At 45.4% G+C, this 19,927-nt stretch overlaps 1 protein-coding gene across 1 annotated transcript; it reads right to left on the bottom strand.

Annotated features, from left to right (window-relative positions):
- Positions 1–1,070: 1,070 nt before the first annotated feature.
- LOC115874031 (IQ domain-containing protein H-like) lies at positions 1,071–13,430 on the bottom strand. The gene is made up of 4 exons (XM_045285795.1): positions 13,329–13,430; positions 12,180–12,274; positions 4,300–4,417; positions 1,071–1,124 (listed from the first exon to the last, which is right to left on the bottom strand). The coding sequence occupies exons 1-4, from the start codon at positions 13,338–13,340 to the stop codon at positions 1,116–1,118; spliced, it is 234 nt and encodes a 77-aa protein (XP_045141730.1). The 5' UTR covers positions 13,341–13,430; the 3' UTR covers positions 1,071–1,115.
- Positions 13,431–19,927: the final 6,497 nt, after the last annotated feature.

Genomic DNA, 19,927 nt, shown 5'->3' with positions numbered 1-19,927 from the left:
GTTTGGTTGGTGCAATAACAATGTGGTTAAGTGGGGAAATAGTGTTATTTTGTTTAAAGATGCGTGTTAAAGCACTAAGGGTGAAATATCATGATGTCTTCATTTTATATTAAAACATTCTGCCGGAAAAAATGAAGCAAATATCATCAAGGTTCATAACTGTTAAACCTAGATGGTGGAGACGCTGAAGACAAAGCGGGTGAATAAGCAAATGTGGTGAAGAAAGCTAATGGTGCCCGGCTATCAAAAGAAATAGCGTCTGGGGTCTTAAAGGCTTGAAGGTAATCAAGTGGCCATCAAGCTCAGAAGCAACAAAGCCCACATGGAAGAAGCACACCAGCCTATGCAATCACGAGGTGTCGAAGGGATCAGGTATAAGGCATCATCAGAACAAAAAAATCTTACCATAGTGAATGATGGGGGGAGTACGGAGTGGAGACCCAAAGCCCATTAGTAGGCCACTGGAGATCCCCTTGCAGAGGGGCCTCGGGGAGGAGATGAGCCAGTCAGGGTGCGATGTAGCAACAATGAAAAATACAACTTTCCTCTAGTTCCTAAATGTTTCCTCCCCGCTCCCACTATCTTGATATGAATTCTACCTTGCAAGTCTGGCTAGACCAGAGGATGTACACTGGTACAGATAGGAACTGGAAATCCAGGGAATCCAGGGCAGATGATCCCTACAGGGCCAGTGGTGATACTGGGAGGGTAGAGGGAGAATGGGTTGGAAAGAGGGAACCAGGGACGGACAACAGAAAAGTGGGAGAAGGTAGATGTCGGACAGGGCAAGGTATGACAAAATAATAATTTATAAATTATCAAGGGCTCATGAGGGAGGGGGGAGGCGGGAGAGGGGACGGGGGGGAATGAGGACCTAATACCAGGGGCTTAAGTGAAGAGGAAATGTTTCGAGAATGATGAGGGCAATGAATGTACAAATGTGTTTTACACAATTGATGTATGTATGGATTGTGATAAGAGTTGTATGAGCCCCTAATAAAAATTTTAAAAAAAGAATGTAACACGAAAAAAAAAAGAAAAACCTAGATGGTGGAGAAACGGCTGTCCGTGTTCAATTCTGGGAATGTTCGCCTATGTTCATAAAAGGAGGAGTTTTAAAAGGCCTGCAAAAGGAAAGGGTGTGGTTATTTATATTGCAGTGGTAGAGCTCTCCGTGCTTGCCTCATGGGGGCCCCCGCTGACTCCCTAACAGTGACTGCTGTCTCCGCAGCAAACTTACCTGCGGAAGGTGCAAAGGAGGCACAGCTTCAGTGAAAACCTGGGAGCCAACCCTGACTTGCTCTGACGTTTCCATTCTTCTACCTCACACATTATTTCTCCCATCATGTCAAAACCCATGTTCTTCCCCATTACTTTCCTGATTAGAGCTAAATGTACAGAATTAAAGATCCTCCCCCATCTCAGTCACAGATGTTGCACAGGTGTGCACAGTTTCTCAGGCTAGATCACAATATATGTTTTACATCTATTTGGTTATTAAAGCATCCGTGTTAAGGAATTAATATAGGGAATGACTCTCAAATAATGATAGGTTTGTTTCCCCTGCCCCATAAACAGACCCAGAATATCCTCCTTCAAAGTAGTTCCTTTGATCTAAACTGCTTAGGAATTTCTGTTTTAAATCATCAGACACAACAAGATCATCATAAACTTTTTCTCCTTCCCTCTTCCTTCTCTTTCGTTGCTTTTATTTCTAGCCCTTACCTTGACTCTTGTGAGCACCTGTGTGCCGAAAGCCCAAGGGATCCAAGAGGAAATCTGGGCTGAGCTTGACTGAGAGCTAAGATACATATGAAGAAAAGCCATCAGAGTATGGTATAGGAGAGACGAACATGGGAAATGTTGGGGGGGCCTTGGAGGAGCCACAAGGTCACTGGGCCAGGCAGGGTTCAAGTCTCACTCTGAAATAACTATCTAATAGACTGTGTACAAGTTACTTACAACATCAGGACCAGGCTTTCCCCGTCTATGAAACAAGGGAGCTGAGTCAGATCTAAGAGCCTGTATAGCTTTAAGAATCTTCAGGTGGGGGAAAATCCCAGAGAATCTTCTCGAGAGGCAGGCAGGCACATGGGAACAGATACTATGTGGGGACTACCTCCTAGTTCTAGAACCTAACACAAGTACAGAAGTTCCCTCCTCTGACGACACCTGTCCAATGACTCTCAAAGCTGGAGGGTCTGAAAAAATACAGAGTGAAACTAGCTACCTCTAGTGACAGCTCGCTGTCACAATTAATATCTAAAATGAACCTTGACTACTTACGGACTATGAGGCTGAAGGGCCTTGGGTATGAGGTAGTAGGATGAATTAGTTAACTGTGGTGATCCCTTCCAAATCTGGGATTCTAAGAGATTTTTAGATTTAGGTTAATAATAACAGCCGACAATAATAGGTGAACAAGCTGTGTCAGGTATTGTGTTATTTGGGGAAGCTACGTACTTCTTTCCAATTTTTACAACTTCTCTTGGGAACTGCCATCAGGGTCTACATCACATTTGTTGGATCAGTGTCATTCTTTCGCTTTGCCCAAAAGTGATTCTGAGCTCTAGCCAATGAACAAGGTAGATAGATAGATAGAAGCTGTATGAGCGGTATCTCGCAGATGGAGCCAGTGATGGCCCAGACCTTGTGTCCCCTCCCTGGGACTGGCGTGGGTGTGAGCAACGACTTGGGTGCTCTCTGAAGACTGTTTTGAGATGGACCGCTCTTCAGAAAGTGCAGCGAGGCCCACTCATGCCATGTCCCACTCCCACGGCATGTCCCAAATCCAGAGAGTTCTACTCTGTGCGGAAAGCCTCACACCACCGGCGCCCACCCACTAGGGGCCGCAGTGCCTCCAAGAAGCCTGATCCCCCCAGTTTCCACTGCATTCAGGTCCAGGTGGAAAGAAATCATGCTTGGATTGGGCATCTCTGCCTCCCAGAGCCCTGGACAGGGACGGAGGTTTATCTGGCTCCAAGCATTGTGGAATAAATGGAATCAATGTCTCACCATCTGCCCAACACTGAAGCGCTTGCTCCATGCAAGCAGGGATCCAATAGGTCTTGGTCATCCCAGCATGCCTCTAACCAGCCTTGCGCACAGCAGAGTCCACCAAGAGTGGCTGAGTGGCCGCGGTTGAAAGAGTGCCACACCACAGAGAGGAGCGGGCTGCGCGGGGAGTATCGAAGAATCTGGATGGGTGTTTCCTAGGGGAATGAGTACACCCGTAGAGGACACTGGGGTGGCTTTATTTACTCACTCTGTAAATATTTATTGAGGGTCCCCTGGCAATGAATAACAATCTAAGGGGAAGCCATACATTAAAAAATCATAATAACACTATTCATGACCAGATTACAGAAAGGTGGCAAGTCCGATGAGGGAAAGGAAAAGAGGCAGCTAGAACCAGATGTAGTGACAAACACAGGATGGTGACCTCATGATGGAGATACAACCCCAGGGCTGTACTGCAGACCACTGAGCGGAACAGGTTCAAAGGATGCATTTCATGAGATCTAAACTATCTCACGACTCCCCACCATGGTGAGGAGCCCTGGGCTCGTCCAATGGGGTGCACTGGGGTGCACGGTCCTGACCCTGGGGCAACTTCACACGGAGGCAGCTCAGCTTCCTCAATAGTAAAATGAAGGCAACAACATTTCCTTCGGAAGGTTAAGTAAATTAATATCCCCCAAGGAACGACCTGGCACCTAAAACAGGGGAGCTATTGTTTATTACCATTGGGAAGTCAGAAAAAGACCCAGAATCACTTTGAGCGAACCTTCCGGCAGCGAGGCTGGGAAACCTCGCTGTGTCCTTTGCCACTGGCGAAGTTCCCTGTGGGTTCTGCTCAAAAGCTGGAGGCTGGGGCTCCGTCTTATTTTGATCGTTGAAGAGCATTTGTTGTGGTGGTTGTGCTGACTGACCAGGCCACAATCGTTACATGAAATTATAGAACGGGACCTCTACTATCCCAATACGTTTTCAACTTAAAGGGAACAAAACCTTCCAAATGGCTTACCTTTACTCATTACGAAAAGCATTTTAACAGGGTTATTGAGTTTGAATTCGCATACCGTAAAATTCACTTTTTTAAAGTATCCTGTTTAGTGCTTTGGAGTACCTTCAGAGTTGTGCAGCCAACACCACAACCTGATTTTGAAACAATTGTGTCATTCCTCCCACCACAAAGGAAACTTGAGCTACTGAGCAGGCATTGCTTGCCCTTCCTTCCCCTCCACCCAGGTAATCCCACATTCCCTTTCCGTCCGGGGTCTCTTTCTGTAGGCTTACCTGCGCTCTCCGGAAGATCTGTGGACTCGAACTGTGCTGCTTTTGAGGCAGCCAAAGTTTATCCCCGGGATGCAGAGGGAAAATAAATGCTTTCTGATTAAGTATGTCTGGAAGTTGCCTAAGTAAAATGAAACAGGATTCAAAATACAAATTTGCGATTCTTAAAGGCTTCTCAGATTGTAATTTTAAAACAATGCTTCCTAGTTAAGATTACACTTTATAGGAAATATTCTATTGGTAATTACAATAAATTAGGCTGGTCTTTAGGTTTTTTACCACTATAAAGCTGCAGCTATTTTATTACGCATAAGAACTTCCAAATCTGATAAAGATTGATACAGCATGAATAAAAAGCGCTCTCTCTGACTGTGTTTATACGACTAACAACTGACAGCGTTGCTACACTATAAAACATTTCTTAGTAAAGAAAAATGCGCACGGCTCTATTTTGTTTAATAAAATCAAATTCAGTATATTCAAAACGATGGTCTCTAAGCAGTTCCTACTTCGATTAGCTAAACCTCTGCTGTTTCAGGTGACCACAGGATGACCCAAGGATCACAGGTAGCTACATGTCTTTCCCAAGAGGCAGTGGGCGGTCCCACAGGCAGGACAACGTTAAAACCAAATGACATTGTAATGATTAATATATTTGTCTGGGAGCAGGTTCATTCTTTAAGATGTTCAAGAGAATTAGGGTCAATAAAGCTCCACCACTGAGAACTTGATCCTTTGAGTCTACTAGGATGCTGACCTTGATAAAACAACCACATATCACAATCTAGTGACTTGTGTGAGTCCTGGGCGGTTCAGTGGCCCAATTCCCTCCTTCTGGGTGGGAGACCTACGTTTGAGTCCCAGCCCGTGCACCTCATTCCCACCTACTACCCACCAGTCTCTGGTGGCTTCTGTGTTGCCAGGAAGAGGTCTCGGCAGAGTTTCCAGACCAAGACGGGTTAGGAAAAAAGGCCTAGCAGTTCCGAAAATCAGTCACTGAGAACTCCGGATGACAACATTTTGGTCACCAATCAAGGGGATAATACAGGACCGGCAGCATTTCATTCCTTTGTGCAAGGGTTGCCATGAATTAGGGCTGACCTGACAGAAGAAACCAACACTGACTTGTCCACGTGTATGTGTGTGCATTTACCATGTGATCCTATGTCTAATGTCCTGGCTGAGCTTCTCTTGGACTACGTTTTCCTTTCACTTTCTATCAAGTAGCCTGGCTAACTTTTAAGGCTATCTTTCATTTATGATGAAAGGTGTTCTCAGCGGCCTGTGGTGATCTGCCCAAATGGCTCGCTGCTCACTGGACCCGGAAACCCCACGACATCATGCACATCAAGAGATCGGATCTTCGGGTCAATCTTAAGAACACTCATGAAACTGCCCAGGTCACCGAGGGTATGCTTATCCAGAAAGCCACCAAATATTGGAAAGATGTCACTTTGCAGAAGCAGTGCGTGCCTTCTGATGTTACAGAGACGCAGTGGGTAGGTGTGCCCAGGCCAAACAGTGGGGTCGGTGGCCCAAAGGGTGTAGATGTGGATTCTCTGGTTGTTGAGCGCATCCAAGTGAACAAAGCCCCCAAGATGCGCCGCCGGACTTACAGAGCTCATGGTCGGATCAGCCCCTACACGAGCGCTCCCTGCCACTTTGAAATGATCCTTACCGAAAAGGAACAAGTCGTTTCTAAACCAGAAGAGGAGGGTGCACAGAAGGAAGAAGATATCTCAGAAGGAACTAAAGAGACAAAACCTTATGGCTCTGGAGTAAATTAAGCTTAAAATAAAAGTTGAAGCAGGAAGAGAAAAAAAGTAGTTCCTGTATTCTGTAAACAAACTAGACATTTCTAAAGACAATAAAAGCATGTCTAGTCTCACCAGGGACCAGTCCCTGTCAAAGGCATCCTGTTTCATAAAGAAGGTCCCCTGAGGTGCAGCCCTGGCGAAGGCCATCATGTTGGTAGAGTTTAGGGTCCATGCGACGATTGGCACAGTGGCTGCAACATGGGCTAAAACACAGCAACGATTGTGAGGTCAACGGAAGAGTCTGCGCAGTGCGCTGCTCTGGTGTTCACGGGGCCACTAGGAGGCAGAGCCAATCCAGCCCCAGTCACTCATACAGCCACTCCCAAGACTAGTGTACTGGACTGGCCTTGCAAGTACAATGAGAGAACAGTTGTATTTTTGTCCGTTTTAATTGTGAAATTGTAAAATAGTGATTTAAATATTAGTAGAGTAAACTGTATACACAAGATGTTGAATCTTGTAAATATCTCATGATCTAAATATTTGCCCAAAAAAGTCACGCAATTTCAAAGTTGGCACACTGAGCAATTTCCAAATCATTGTTTATGTTGTTGTCCCCACGGTGACCCCTTTCTGCCGGAGAATGGAAACCCTGTGTCAGGATCAACCACATGTTCTGCAAGTTCCAAACAAGTTTTCGAGTATCTTTTGCAGAAGAAGCAAACGTCCTGTGTGTGAGTGCCAGGGAGTCACATGTTTGTGTGTGTGCAGGCGTGTATGAGTGTGTGCTGATGGGTGGAGGGAAGAGTCGGTGGCTATGCATGTGTAGGTACAGGTGTGAGGGCGGGAGAGTGTGGGACATGAACTATCTTTCTGGCAACCCCTCAGTAAACACACATTCGAGGTATTTAATTATTTTCTTTTAGGGAGCAGATGGTGTATTGAAAAATAGCACCATGAAGATCAGATGTTGTAGACAAAACATACCATGTTTGCAAAAAGTCTGTCAAAATTCCTCATCTGGAAATTGCTGTGTTTTTTTTAAATATTAGAAAATATAAAAGAATGGGACTGTTGAATCTATCATAAATGCAGATAACAGAAGAATGACCTATGTCACCACGACCCACCACTGTGGCCTTAAAAGAGGTCAAAATACTTACGTAACTTTATCAAAGGAGGACAGTGTCACATCTGACGCTGCCACCTGCTGTCTCCACACAGCTGGGCTTTGGATGGCGAATAAAGCCCGAGGGAAAAGCGAGCCGGGGCAGCTGAACGCTCTAGACTAGACTGCTGAAACAAGTGGCCGGAACCGAGAGGTAGTTGGTGCCTGGGAACGACGGGTGGTAGCTGACTTTCGTTTAGCATTATCTGTACGCATTGGGCTGCTAACTGCAAGGTCAGTAGCTTGAACCCACCAGCTGCTCCTCGGGAGAAAGATGGGTGTTCTCTTCCTGTACGGAGTTAAAGTTTTGGAAGCCCACAGGGCCACTTCTCCCCAGTCCGATAGGGGTGCTATGGGCCGGTTTGAGTTAGTTTGAGCCTCAGAACAAACGGACAACGTCATCACAGACACACTTCCTACGGTGTGGATACTTGCCTAGCGCCGCCGATTTTCCTTCTACAGTTGTGACCAGTGGATAAGAAAGAGGTCCATCTTTTGAATAACAACGTTCTGAGCTTTGTAACGAATCCTCAAGAAATAAAACATATTCAGCACTCCACAAGTCGTCCCCTCGCCAGGTTCCTCTCTCTGAAACAAACCCTCCTTCTCTGCCAGAGTTACCTCATTTGTTAGCTTGTGTGAAAACAATTTCTGTGTCTATCCATCCCTTTAAAAACAAACAAGCAAAAATCCCTCACTGCCAGTCTGGCTCTCGGTGACCTTTTAGGAAGGCACAGAACCGCCTCTGTGCGTTTCGAAGACTGTCCATATTTATTTACAGGATCGGAAAGGCGCACGCTTTCTCCTTGGGAGGTGCTGGTGCGTTCTAATTGCTGATGGCCTGGTGGCCGGCAGCCCGGCTTGCACTCACCTCCACGAGGGCTCTTCTCCGTCCGTCCATAAAGCCCAAACGCACACAGACTCCGCGACCTTACAGGCCCGGGGAGAGCTGCCCCTGTGACTTCCCGAGCCTGTAACTTTGCGGGAGTAGAAGGCCTGTCTTTGTCCCCAGGAGGTTTCAAACGGCTGGACCTTGAGGTCAGCAGCCCAGAGTGGTCCACTGTGGTCCAGGGCTCCATCAACCATGTAATTTTGTTTGCTTGCTTTTTAGTTCAGTGCGAAGTTTAAAATGCGTACTCTTTCGTATCATCGGTCTTTCACTTAGCATTACCTTTATGAGAATGATCCAGAGGCGCTGACATAGCCTGAGAGACAAAGCAGCTGCTACGGAGGTGATTCTGACTCAGTCACCGCACAGGACAGTCTTACTGCCACAGTCAAGCTCTGCCATTATAGGAACAGACCACCGTGCACTTTCTCCTGCAAAGTAGCTCCTAAGTTTAAACCACCAATTTTTTAAGTTAACTGTTGGATGCTTAATCTTGAAGTTCCTCTAATACACTATGTGACATATATTAATTTATTTTATATCAATATATAACATGAATTAAAAAAAACACCTCACTGTCATTGAGTCAATTCCAACTCACAGTGACCGTGCAGGGCAGGGCAGAGCTGCCTCTGTGAGTCTCCAAGACGAACTCTTTTCGGGAGGAGCCACCCTGGGCGGGGGCTCCTATCTTACTTGAACAGACCACATGTCCTTTTCCAGCAGAGGCTACACCAGAAGGACTTACTAGAGAGGCCCCGCTGAGTGAACTGAACCCTATCTCAAAGCTGCCGGCACCCTTGGACTGAGGGTGGGGTACTTGGTGGGAGAGGAAGCAGAGAATGGCCGCCCCAGGATTGTGGGAGTGGTGAGCACTGGACCTTGGCGGGAACCCCCAGCTCGGTGGGTGTCCAGTGGAAAGGGACCCAGGATCACCATACAGGTAGTGCCTCAGTGCCCACTCTGCAGTGACGCGACAGGTTGGGATCCATTGAACAGGGATCGACATTTGGGGGAGGTGGCCCAGGCAGGCCCCCACTGGCATCAATCCATATACTTAGTGTCAACAAAGCTCAATCGATGAGAGATCAAACTGTGGAGCAAAACCTCGTGGGCTGCAGCTCAAGGTGGAACGGTGCTCGCATAGACTCCTCACACCCACAGCGTCTGGAGTGCTGAGTCATTGGGAAAACGGATGATGATAACAGTGCGATTGACTCGTGCCCCGGGGTGGGGGTGGGGGTGAGATTGACAATGCTGTACTTCTGTGCTTTCCTGCTTGTAACTTTGCTTTGGGGAGTTTTTGTTTTCTGTCTTTTTCCCTCTTTCCTTTTGGACATGTGTGTTCTGTTCACTTGGTGGCTGGCTGGCTTATGGCTGCTATTGATGCAGTTGATATTACAGGGTTGTGATTTCGTCATATTACGACCGCCAAAGTCAACCTGCGATGTTCAAACCCCATGGAAAAGCAGATAGAGTCTAGCCCTAATTCGAGAACAGTTAGTTCTGATGACATGGCCCTGCTGAATACTCACCTCCATGGACGGATCACTGGGGAGAAGGGTGCTACAGCAAAGTGTGGTGAAGAAAGTGGATGGTGCCCGGCTATCCATCGGAATAGTGTCTGGGGTCTTAAAGGCTTGTATTTAAATAAGCAGCCATCTAAGCGAGGAGTCAACTAAGTCTACACAGAAGCAGCACACAAGCTTGTATGTTCTAAAGATTACAAAAAAGTCAAATATGGCAAAGGGAAAAGTATGAGAGCTAAAATTATGTACACCCAGTGGGAGCCCGGCATCCATCTGCAGAGTATCTGGTCAGACTGAGCCGCTGGCAGATCCGCTCTAGCAACAGACAAAAGTCTCAAACAGCCTTGCTGCCAGGCAGAGACCATTGTGATCTTGAACGTGCTGAATCAAACTCAACACGTGGCCAAATGACCTGCCTATAGACCAGACCTGAGTTGCAAGTATCTTTTACTTGTTCCATGACCAATGTCTTCCTTTGGTTACGAGTTGGGCTGCTAATGGCAAGGTCAGCAGTTCGAAACCACCAGCTGCTCCGAGGGAAAAAGATGTAGCCTTCTACTCTTGTAAAGCGTTAGTCTCAGAAACCCACAAGGGCAGTTCTGTGCCCTATAGGATCATTATAAGTCAGTATCGATGCGAAGGCTGTGAGTTTATCCCTCTGACTATGGAAATAAAGCAAAGCCCCCAATTATTTGGGGGTAGCTCCTCTGAAGATCACTGTGCATAAAGAGCCCCAACCACACATGTTATCCCGTGTGTCCCCTCCTGGTCTTAAACAACAGCATCATATCCACAAAAGACTCGCTGCGCTTTAGAAAGTTGCCTTGTTTTGCCAACATGGATGGGTTTCCCAACCACTGGACGGTGTTGGACATCTGGTAACAGGGCAGAGTTCGTGTGAAGAAACTCTTGCTTGGAGAAGGAGCGGAGCTTTTCACTGTATGCGTGTTTTCATAGCAACTCTGTGAGGCAGGTAAGGATGGGAAAGCGTTAAAACTCCCAGTGGCACCTGCTTCCCATCCAGCTGTCTGTCTTCACTGCAGGAGTCCCTCACTTAGTTTTGGGTGTGTGTGTGTGTGTGGTGGGGGGCAGAGGATGGGAGGAGGGAAGGACCTAGCACTTCAGATCTTGAAAATGTATTCTTTCCATTTTCTAATTGAAAGCCACTGACCCGCCGTCCTTAATCTGGGACTCAGAATTTAGAGCCTCGTAGTGTGTATATACGCGTGTACTTTACTAACAAAAGTTGTAGATGGAACCGGGGAGAGCTCTTGAGCCAGAGGCACTTGGCTGAGCCATGCCTGGATTCCTGACCCACAGAAACTGTGAGATAATGAAGGTCTATTGTTCTAAGTCAGTAAATTTTGGGTAATTTGCTATACAGCAATAAGTACAAGTACCTTCTAGGTATTAGGAATGGAAGTGTAACGAGGAGACAGTTGCTGGAGAGACAGAGGCTTATGTCTGTAAAGAAGTCCAGGCAGAGTGGAGCATCCAGGGTGAGATTTCCTCTGTGGAGGGATGGTGCTGTTTGTGGCATTACCTGAGATGCGGCTGTTTCTTGGGCTTTCTGGCATTCCACATGGATTATTTCTAGAACTTGACTTTATAGCCAGTTATCATAAAATTATGCTTGGATACAGAGAACTGAAAAACCTCACTGCCGAGCCAATCCTGACTCACAGCAACCCCATAGGACAGAGAAAAACGGATCCTGTGGGTCTCTGAGACTGTAAATCTTTTTTTTTTTTTAGACTGTAAATCTTTACTGAAGTAGAAAGCCTCATCTTTCTCTTAAGGAGCAGCTGGTGGTTTCAAACTGCTGACCTTGTGGTTAACAGTCCATTATACGCTACCAGGGCTCCAACACTGGGATAGTATATCTATATTTATATATATAAAATCATAAATATATATCTATATAGCTAATATCCTAAATATAAATGATATATTAAAATTTATGATAAAATCCTAAATATATTATATCTAATGATAAATTTATGTAAAAAGCACACATAAGGACCACAGACTTTTTAAGCTATGAATCAGTCAGTTGGCATCGACTCTATAGCAGAGAATTTGGGTTGGTACATAAGCTTTTATCAACATTCACTCAAATTCCTGAGGCCTTTCTATTAAAAGATTCAAGGCGAGGCAAGGTCACTTCTTGGTACTCAACAAACAAAATCATCTTAGAGCACATTCGGAAGCCTAAGCACTGTGTGAGCTGAACTGTGTAAACTGATACACAGTAAACTCTCTCCTCTGAGAAGTAAAAGGAAACAAAAGTGACTTCAAACCCGAGACCCTGAAATGATTTTCACAGAGTAAAGCATTAGCATTGCTAGAAGCAGCCCCGAATAAACTTCACTTGGGCCCTAATTCTGCCATTAACGTCTTATGCAAAACGTCCACGGAAATTAGCAGAGCAGATGGGAAGCAAGCCAAAAGAATTTTGCCGCTTCGGTCATCTCACCTGAGTGAGAAACTGTATTTTTTATAGAATTTACTTTGAGCTCTAAAATGGCTATTTTACTTACCATTTAGAAGCCTGAGGAGAATATAAGCTCTCGTTAGGAACAGGAGTCGTTAACACATGTTGGTTTACAACATCTAAATACTTCTCAATGTGCATCTGTTACAGAAAAGTCAAAGTTTAGGCCATTAGAGTGGACTTAAGATACTCAGCTAATTTACTCTGTTTCATTAGGTTAACACTCCGAATCGTGTAATTAAGCCAAAAGACACAACATGCTATGTGTTTATTTCATGCCTAAGGTATCATTTAGGCATCTCAAGGCCAAATTACTTTAACTGTCCCAAAAAGCATAGTAAACAACTGAAACCCAGAGCTGGGGTGACCTATAGCTCTCCGCACAAGTGACACCACGTACGAGAGTCAGTGAAGTGCTCAGCCAGGTGCATTTACTGCAGTACAGACGTGGAGTAATGTCTTCTTCTTACGGGGACTTCATGTAACATCAGACCCGGGCATTTGGCCTTTAGGTAACAGAGTCTTTAAAATGGCTCATTCAAAGACTCCAGCTGCGTCCAGACCTCTCACCATTAGGGAACAGAGGACAATGAGGTGTCAGTCTGAGGCCAGACATTCCTCACTGCCACAGAGGGGGAGCTGATGACACAGAGACTGGAAACCTCAAGCCGGAGCAAAGACAATGACAATCTGAGGCCTGTCGATGGAGCTGGGCCTTACTTGGACGATGGACCCCAAGATCGGCCGAACCAGAGTTTCAGCCTCTGTTAGGAAGCAGCTCTTCAGAGTGGATTCGCTACTGCCTTTGCCTCCGTTGTCAGGATGAAGGCCTCTTCTTCTTCATTTCGCTGCTTCACGATGGGTGCCTTGAGTTTTACCCACATGACCACAAGTGGATAATCTCAAAAGACAAGCTATTAGGGAAAGGTCGGCTCATAATTTTAAAACCGTATTTTAGGATTTGCACGGCATAACTTTACATGATCAACATTTCTTTAAATTCTCTGTGGACGGAGATGAGATGTAAATCAGTCATTCCATTAATCATCCTCCTCATCCTCTTTTAAAGAGGGACAGAATGGAAATGCTGGTGACCACCCCGAGGCCACATCTGTGACACAGTTGCACAAGGACCTTTCTTTCGGAGGACGTTTGTCTCCCGCAAGACTGTATTTAAAGCTAATGCGGCACTTACCCTTAGCCCCATTTCCGTCCTTTCGATGGCTGTTTCAAGATGCTCAATGTCTGGAGCCGCCCCTTTGCCCTCCAGTGAGAGTTTTGTTAATTTATCCTTCAATTGATAAAGATCTTCATGGACCTGTAGGCATAAAAAAAAAAGACATGGGGAAGAATACACAGATGTGACCTTATTTATGGAAAAGGCTTGCAATGTGCTTGAACGGTAGACAATAAAGTTGATGTTGTGACATTCACTAAAAATGGACGCTCGAACCAAGTCCTTTGTCTTCAAGGTGATTTCGACTCATGGTGACCATTGTGACTCCCGGTGACCATGGAAGAGTTTCCAAGGCTGGATATGTTCCTGGACTCACGGCCTCATCTTCCTCTGACGGCGTGACTGCTGGGTTCCAGCACCAGCCTTTTGGTTGGCAGCCCCATGCTTACCCTATTGTTTCACTAGATTTCTCTGACTGCTCTAAGGCGATCTTTTGTTACAATGCTATGTTTGTCTCTCTGAATTTTGAAAAACGAAACTTCCATGTAATTTTCTTCCTCCGTGAGGAGTCGATCAAAACTAAAACTGCACCTCGAGGGACGCCTGCACGCTCAGTGGGAAAAGCAGTGGAGCCAGAGATGACAAGAAGTTCACGGCAGACTCCAACCTCTACAAATTGGTCATGAGGTTGGAAGACAGAAAGCTTTCGACAAGTTCAGGTGCAAGAAGAGCTTTTCAAAAGGGTTGCCGATGTTCAGTGATTTCCTTGGAAATGATGAACACCTTTCATTGTCACCAAGTTCATGCTGACTCGTAGTGACCCTGTAGGACAGGGCAGGGTGCCCCTGTGGGTTTCCGAGACTGCAACTCTGTGGGAGGAAAAACCTCATCTTTTGACCACGGAGCAGCTGGTGGTTTTGAACTGCTGACCTTGGGGTTAGCAGCCCAACTCGTCGCCTGTGTTGATAGGACCTGGTGGTCTTCCGTGCTGTCTGCGTCTACTGCTCTGATGAAGCAATGTTTTAGGTGGGGTGGCCGGGCGTTTGCTTTGTGTTGGAGTGGGAAAGGAAGGAGCCCCACCAAGAAAAGCCCCCTACGTTATGAGTTCTCCTACTTTCCCTCCAAGGAGTGATTTCCTTGGGAATGATGGGCATCTTGTGCACGCTCACAGTAAAATGGGCACCATGAAATTAGCCCAGGCATCTTGACAGTCGTATTGGAAAACTTCACCAGATGAATACAGATGGCACCCATTATTGTATGGGCTTCTGCCACAAGAAAAGCATTTCGTTATGCAAATTTATGAACCCGACACCTGTTTCAGCAATAGTCACACCAACAACAATCTGCAGACTGGGTTGCTACAGGCATTTTGAAACCGTTACCTTTTCTCTCTATTAGTATAACTGGACTCGCGGATCAACTTAGCCTGTGTTAGTGATTACTCTCGCTGTGTTCCTCCAGCGCCAAGTATTCAGAAACTCCGAATTTGCATCTTTTCACTGATGGGCAGCACAGACTGGCAGACACATCTGGTCATTTGTACTCCGTACAAATTGTCATGTAACGCCTTGAGGGCTCACAGATTGAGATCTGAACACACACGCACACACACACACACACACACACTGCTGGCTGGTAGGCACTAAGGATGAAGCTTACTTCTTTTGATGGTTTTGTCCAAGTTACTTGCTGCAAACTGCTCTGCCGGGAATTGTCTAAGGACATTTGGAAAATACAAAGAAGCAGTCCCCCTGTCAGCTCACTTCTGGGCCTGTGTACTTTTGGTTTCACCTCGGCATGCTCTGATTACCTCTCCAGTGTGGGTAGCTCCATGTGCCGCTCTCGGCTGCTGGGTGGTGGTGAGGGGCAGGGGAAGCAGAGAAAACTGCTCTGGACTACTCAGCGGGGAACTAGACATTTGGTTTTCTCATCTGTCCCGTGTGAACAATAGCACTTCATAGGGTTTTGAGACAATATGTTATAAGGTTTGGCCCATAGGAAGAACTGTGTCCCCCCAAAAAGGCAACTGCAAATAATTTCTATCTCTACCTCTTACTAGTGTCGTATGATCTCCATGTATGCCATGCAAATTTTATGAACATCAAGGAAGAGACAATGACTGTCTTCAGAATTGTTGAATGGAGATGAGGTTATGCACGAGAAAATTAATGGATATACAGAGAGAGATGAACTGGACTCCTTGTTCTTTATTAAATGGAACGTGGGGAAGTTATGTCACTTCTTTGAGGCCTAGCTTTCTCCCGTCGAATGGGGACGATTAATAGCTACCACTCAGAAGGTGGTGCGAATAGAATGAATTAAGGTCTGCAACATGCTTTGTACAATGCACTAGCCTCCCAGGAGGGCACCCAGAAATGCTGTTCCTCTCCGCCTGAACTGTAAACCCAAGTGACATTCCTTGTACGTAACTGGCATTTGGTAAAGTGTTCATTGCATACAATGGATTCCTTGATTTTCCTGAAAAGCTTTTCACTTGCCAGGTATGTCCTTATCCCCCTAAACCTACCCATCGGTCTGGGTAATTGCAATAGAGGCAAGTACGGTCGGGAATGTTTCACTTGACTTGGGTAGTCTTAAATAGATGGTTAAATTCTAATTCTTTCCTCAAAAAGATCCGAGCTGTTGTTGTTAGTTGCCACTGAATTGGTTCCGACCCATAGTGACCCAAGCACTCAAGAAGGAAACCCCTCCCGGTGCCGGGCCAGCTTCACAATGGTTCCTGCGCTCGGGCCCATTGCTGCAGCCACTGCGTCCATCCAGCTCATTGAGGGCCTTCCGCTTTTGTGCTGCCCTCTACCCAGCATGCTGTCCTCCCCTCAGGACTGGTCTCTCCTGACGACATGCCCCAAACATATAAGACGAAGCCTTGTCATCCTGGACCCTACAGAGCACTCTGGCTCTACTGGAATGATACATGTGTATTAGATCCTAAATAGTAAAAAATAACGTTTAATAAGATAATGAAAATGTAGAATGTTTTAATGTTTAATGTTTTATTTATAAAGGGAAACGAATATGGGAAGGAACAAATATGTATCATTCCATATTTCAACCATGTCATATAGAATTGTACAATTGCTACCAGTTCCAAACATTCTTTTTCTACATGGACTCCTTGACACCCTCTCCCTTTCATTCTACCCCCACCACCACACGCCCAAACCCATTATTCTAGAATACAAAAAAGTACATACATAGAGATCTTGAAATGTTCATTTTGGTGATGAATGGAATATCGTGTATCTTGAATTTGTCATTGCAGACATATAGTAAACTATATCTTTGTCTGATTCAAAATGGCCAATATCAGTCCTTTCAGCCTAGGATATTGGTCTTTATGTGTTTTGTTTCATTTTTTAATGGCTTCCAATTTTCCTAGATTCATCCTTGGTACCTTTCCTATTTTGATTAGTCACAAATTTTTGTAGCTGTTTCTTCTCATTTTGAGTCAAGCCCCAGCAGCGAACGAAGGTCCTAACGCTCTCCTCCATCCACGTTTTCATGGCTGGCTCGCCTTTGAGGAGGCAGCTGTTCCCCAGTCCTATTGTGAAGGCTAGCCAACCTTCTGCCCCTTTCTCGGACAATACTCCACTGCTCTGCCTAAGGGTTCCATTGGTAAGCCCTTGTAAATGGGTGGCCTGTTCCTTCTTCTTAGTTCTTCCTCTGGAAGCTCCGCTGAAACCTGTTCACCTTGGGTGACCCTGCTAGTGTTTGAAATACTGGCGACCCAGCTTTCAGCAACACAGCCACACAGAAGCCACCGTGGTATGCTAAACTAACACACGTGGTGGAGTGTGGGGATAAGCTCAGCACCATTGTGCCAATTCTGATTCACAGTGACCTCATCGGACAGAGTAGAACTGCCCCTGTGCGTTTCTGAGGCTGTGAATTTTCACAAGGACAGACCACCTCAGCTGGAGTGGGTTCAAACTGCTGACCCGGCAGCCCAGTGTGTAAGCCACTACAGCAGTCTGGTTCCAGGGCTGTTTAATAAAGAAGTTGAAAGCTTTAATTCAGCTGATTTGTGCTAGAATTTAAAAGAGCTATGAAGCCAGATTAATATTGTCAGAAGCAGTTTCATAATTTGTTTTATTCATCTCTGCTAAAAATAGACTTTAGCTGAATTACTCTCATCACTTCCCATTACTTTGAACGCCATTTGTTTTTATATGATATGCTCCTGGCAACTCAGACACAGGGGGACTGATAAAAAAGATACTGATAATATTAAACTCAATTAAGTCCAGTATTTCCAAGATTAGTTAACCTGTAAATGTTGGACTTTTGAAATATGATTGAATTATACAATTTTTGTAAACCATGAACACCCCCCCCCATTAATTTTCAAAGGGTGCTATGTATGTTATTATATGTGCATATATTATTTATAATGGTGTGCTATATGTGAAAAATAAAGTTAAGCTGGATTCAGAAGAGGAGGTGACACAGGAGAGATCATTGCTGGCATCATGTGGATCTTGGCTGGAAGCAGAGACTACCAGAGAGATATTTACTTGTGTTTTATTGACTGTGCCAAAGCATTCAAGTGTGTGGATCATAAAAAACTATGGATTGCCTTAAGAAGAATGGAAATTCCAGAACACTTCATTGTGCTTGTGCGGAACTGGTACCTGGATCAAGAGGCAGTTGTGCAAACAAGGCTGTACCCTTTCACCAGATGTATGTCATCTGTCTGCTGACAAATCATCAGAGAAGCTGGCTTCTCTGAAGAGGGTGCGTCAGGGTTGGAGGAAGGCTGACAGATGACACAACCTTGATGCTGAAAGTGAGGGGGCCCTGACGGCTTTTCTGATAAAGGTCCGGTTGCAGCCTTCAGTATGGATCACAACGCAGACCCACATCCTCCCAACTAGACCAACAGGTAACATGAAAAACGGAGAAAAGATGGAAAGGATTAAGGATTTTGTTTTGCTTGGATCCACAATCAATGCTGGTGAAAGCAGCCGTCAGTAAGTCAGATGACACATTATATTGGGTCAATCTGCTGCACAAGATCTCCTTCGAGTGGTGAAAAGCAAGGATGTTACTTGGAGGACTCAGAGGTGCCTGGTATTTTCAATCTGCTCCTATGCACGTGCAAATTGGATAATGAATCAGGAAGATAGAAGAAAAATGGACGCCTTTGAATTATAGTGTTGGCAAATAATATTGACTATACCAAAGAACTCCAGAAGAGTAACAAATGTGTTTTGGAGGAAGAACAGCTGAGCCGGGGGAGGCTTCACACACGTTGAGCTTCTCAGGAGAGAGACAGACAAGGCCCTGGAAAGGGCATGCTGCTTGGTAAAGCGGAGGCCGACCAGAAGGAGGAAGAATGTCAAAGAGATGGGTTGATATGGTAGCTGCAACCATGGGCTCACGCAGGGCGCATGAGGGTGACATGTGTGAGACGGTGCATGACCAGGAAGTTTGGATTCTGTTGTAATCAGGGTTGCTCGAGTCAGAACCAATTTGATGGGACCCAGCAACATTACACACGAATCCACTGGCATTTAAGTGGCTTAAGTGAATTCTGGCTCATTGTGGCGCTGCAGGCTAGTAGTGCTGCTCCAGGGGCTTCTGAGGCTGTCAGTCTTCCTGAGAGTAAATATGACACCTGTTGGGGTAGAACCGGCAGCACAATGCTTAACCCACAAAGCCGCCAGGGCTCCTTTCTATTTAAAACAAAACAAAACACAAAAAAACGGTTTTAAAAATCATGGTTAATGTTAGTCCGGTTCTACATATTTTTTTTAAGCAGGACAGAAATCACTGGAGATTGAATTAATGAGTAATAATTAATTAAACAGTCATCTAGTGTCGATGGGCCCAATCCTGTGTTAGGGATGATGGGATATGGTAAAGCCAGCCTGTAACTAACAGGAAAACAAGGTATACACCTATTTTCTAAACAGCAACACCCACAAATAAAGTTTCAGTTAAGAATGGCATAATTCTGGTTTAAATACACATTGTCATTGAATTGATTTTGACTCATAGTGACCAATCAGAACAGATAGAACTGCCCCTTGTGGATTTCCAAGATTGTAACTCTTTATGGGAATAGAAAGCCTCATCTTTCTCTGGAGGAGTGGCTGGTGGTTTTGAACTGCTGATATTGCAGTCAGCCGCCCAAAATGCCACCACAGTGCAAAAGTAGGTTCAAACAATTTCTAGGCGCTTAAAAAAGCAGCCTAAACTTTAAAAGACCCGTAACTGTCTGTATGACTAAACAAGACCAAAAGCGTAAGAGATCAGACCTAATAATAACTGATGTATGCTTAATATTTATGAATGTTATACATTTATGTGCTACCTGATACTTTAATTTTTACAAGACTCCTATGAGGGAATTGGTATTATTATCTCACTTTTTCACGTGAGGGGATCTGAGGTTTAGGGACATTAAGGAAACCTGTGCCATGTAACACGGCTGGCCAATGGGGGGAACTATCCAAATCCAGGCAGTCTGACTGAAGTCTTCCTGCTTAACCATGACGCTAGCTCTCAGACTCAGCTTTCTGGTGGCGCGCTGGTTAAAGCACCTAGCTGCTAACCAGAATGTTGTCTACTGGAACCTCCCCCCCCCCGCC

This window comes from Echinops telfairi, unplaced genomic scaffold (assembly GCF_000313985.2).
Source record: "Echinops telfairi isolate 266 unplaced genomic scaffold, ASM31398v2 ScPeMD7_7475;HRSCAF=8513, whole genome shotgun sequence".
Taxonomy (NCBI): domain Eukaryota; kingdom Metazoa; phylum Chordata; class Mammalia; order Afrosoricida; family Tenrecidae; genus Echinops; species Echinops telfairi.
This window is presented reverse-complemented; position numbering and strand designations above follow the sequence as displayed.

Coding starts and splice junctions, on each gene's coding strand:
- LOC115874031 (XM_045285795.1), bottom strand. Junction 4,418..12,179: donor TCTCCTCAGGCTTCTAAATG/GTAAGTAAAATA, acceptor CATTTTACTTAG/GCAACTTCCAGACATACTTA.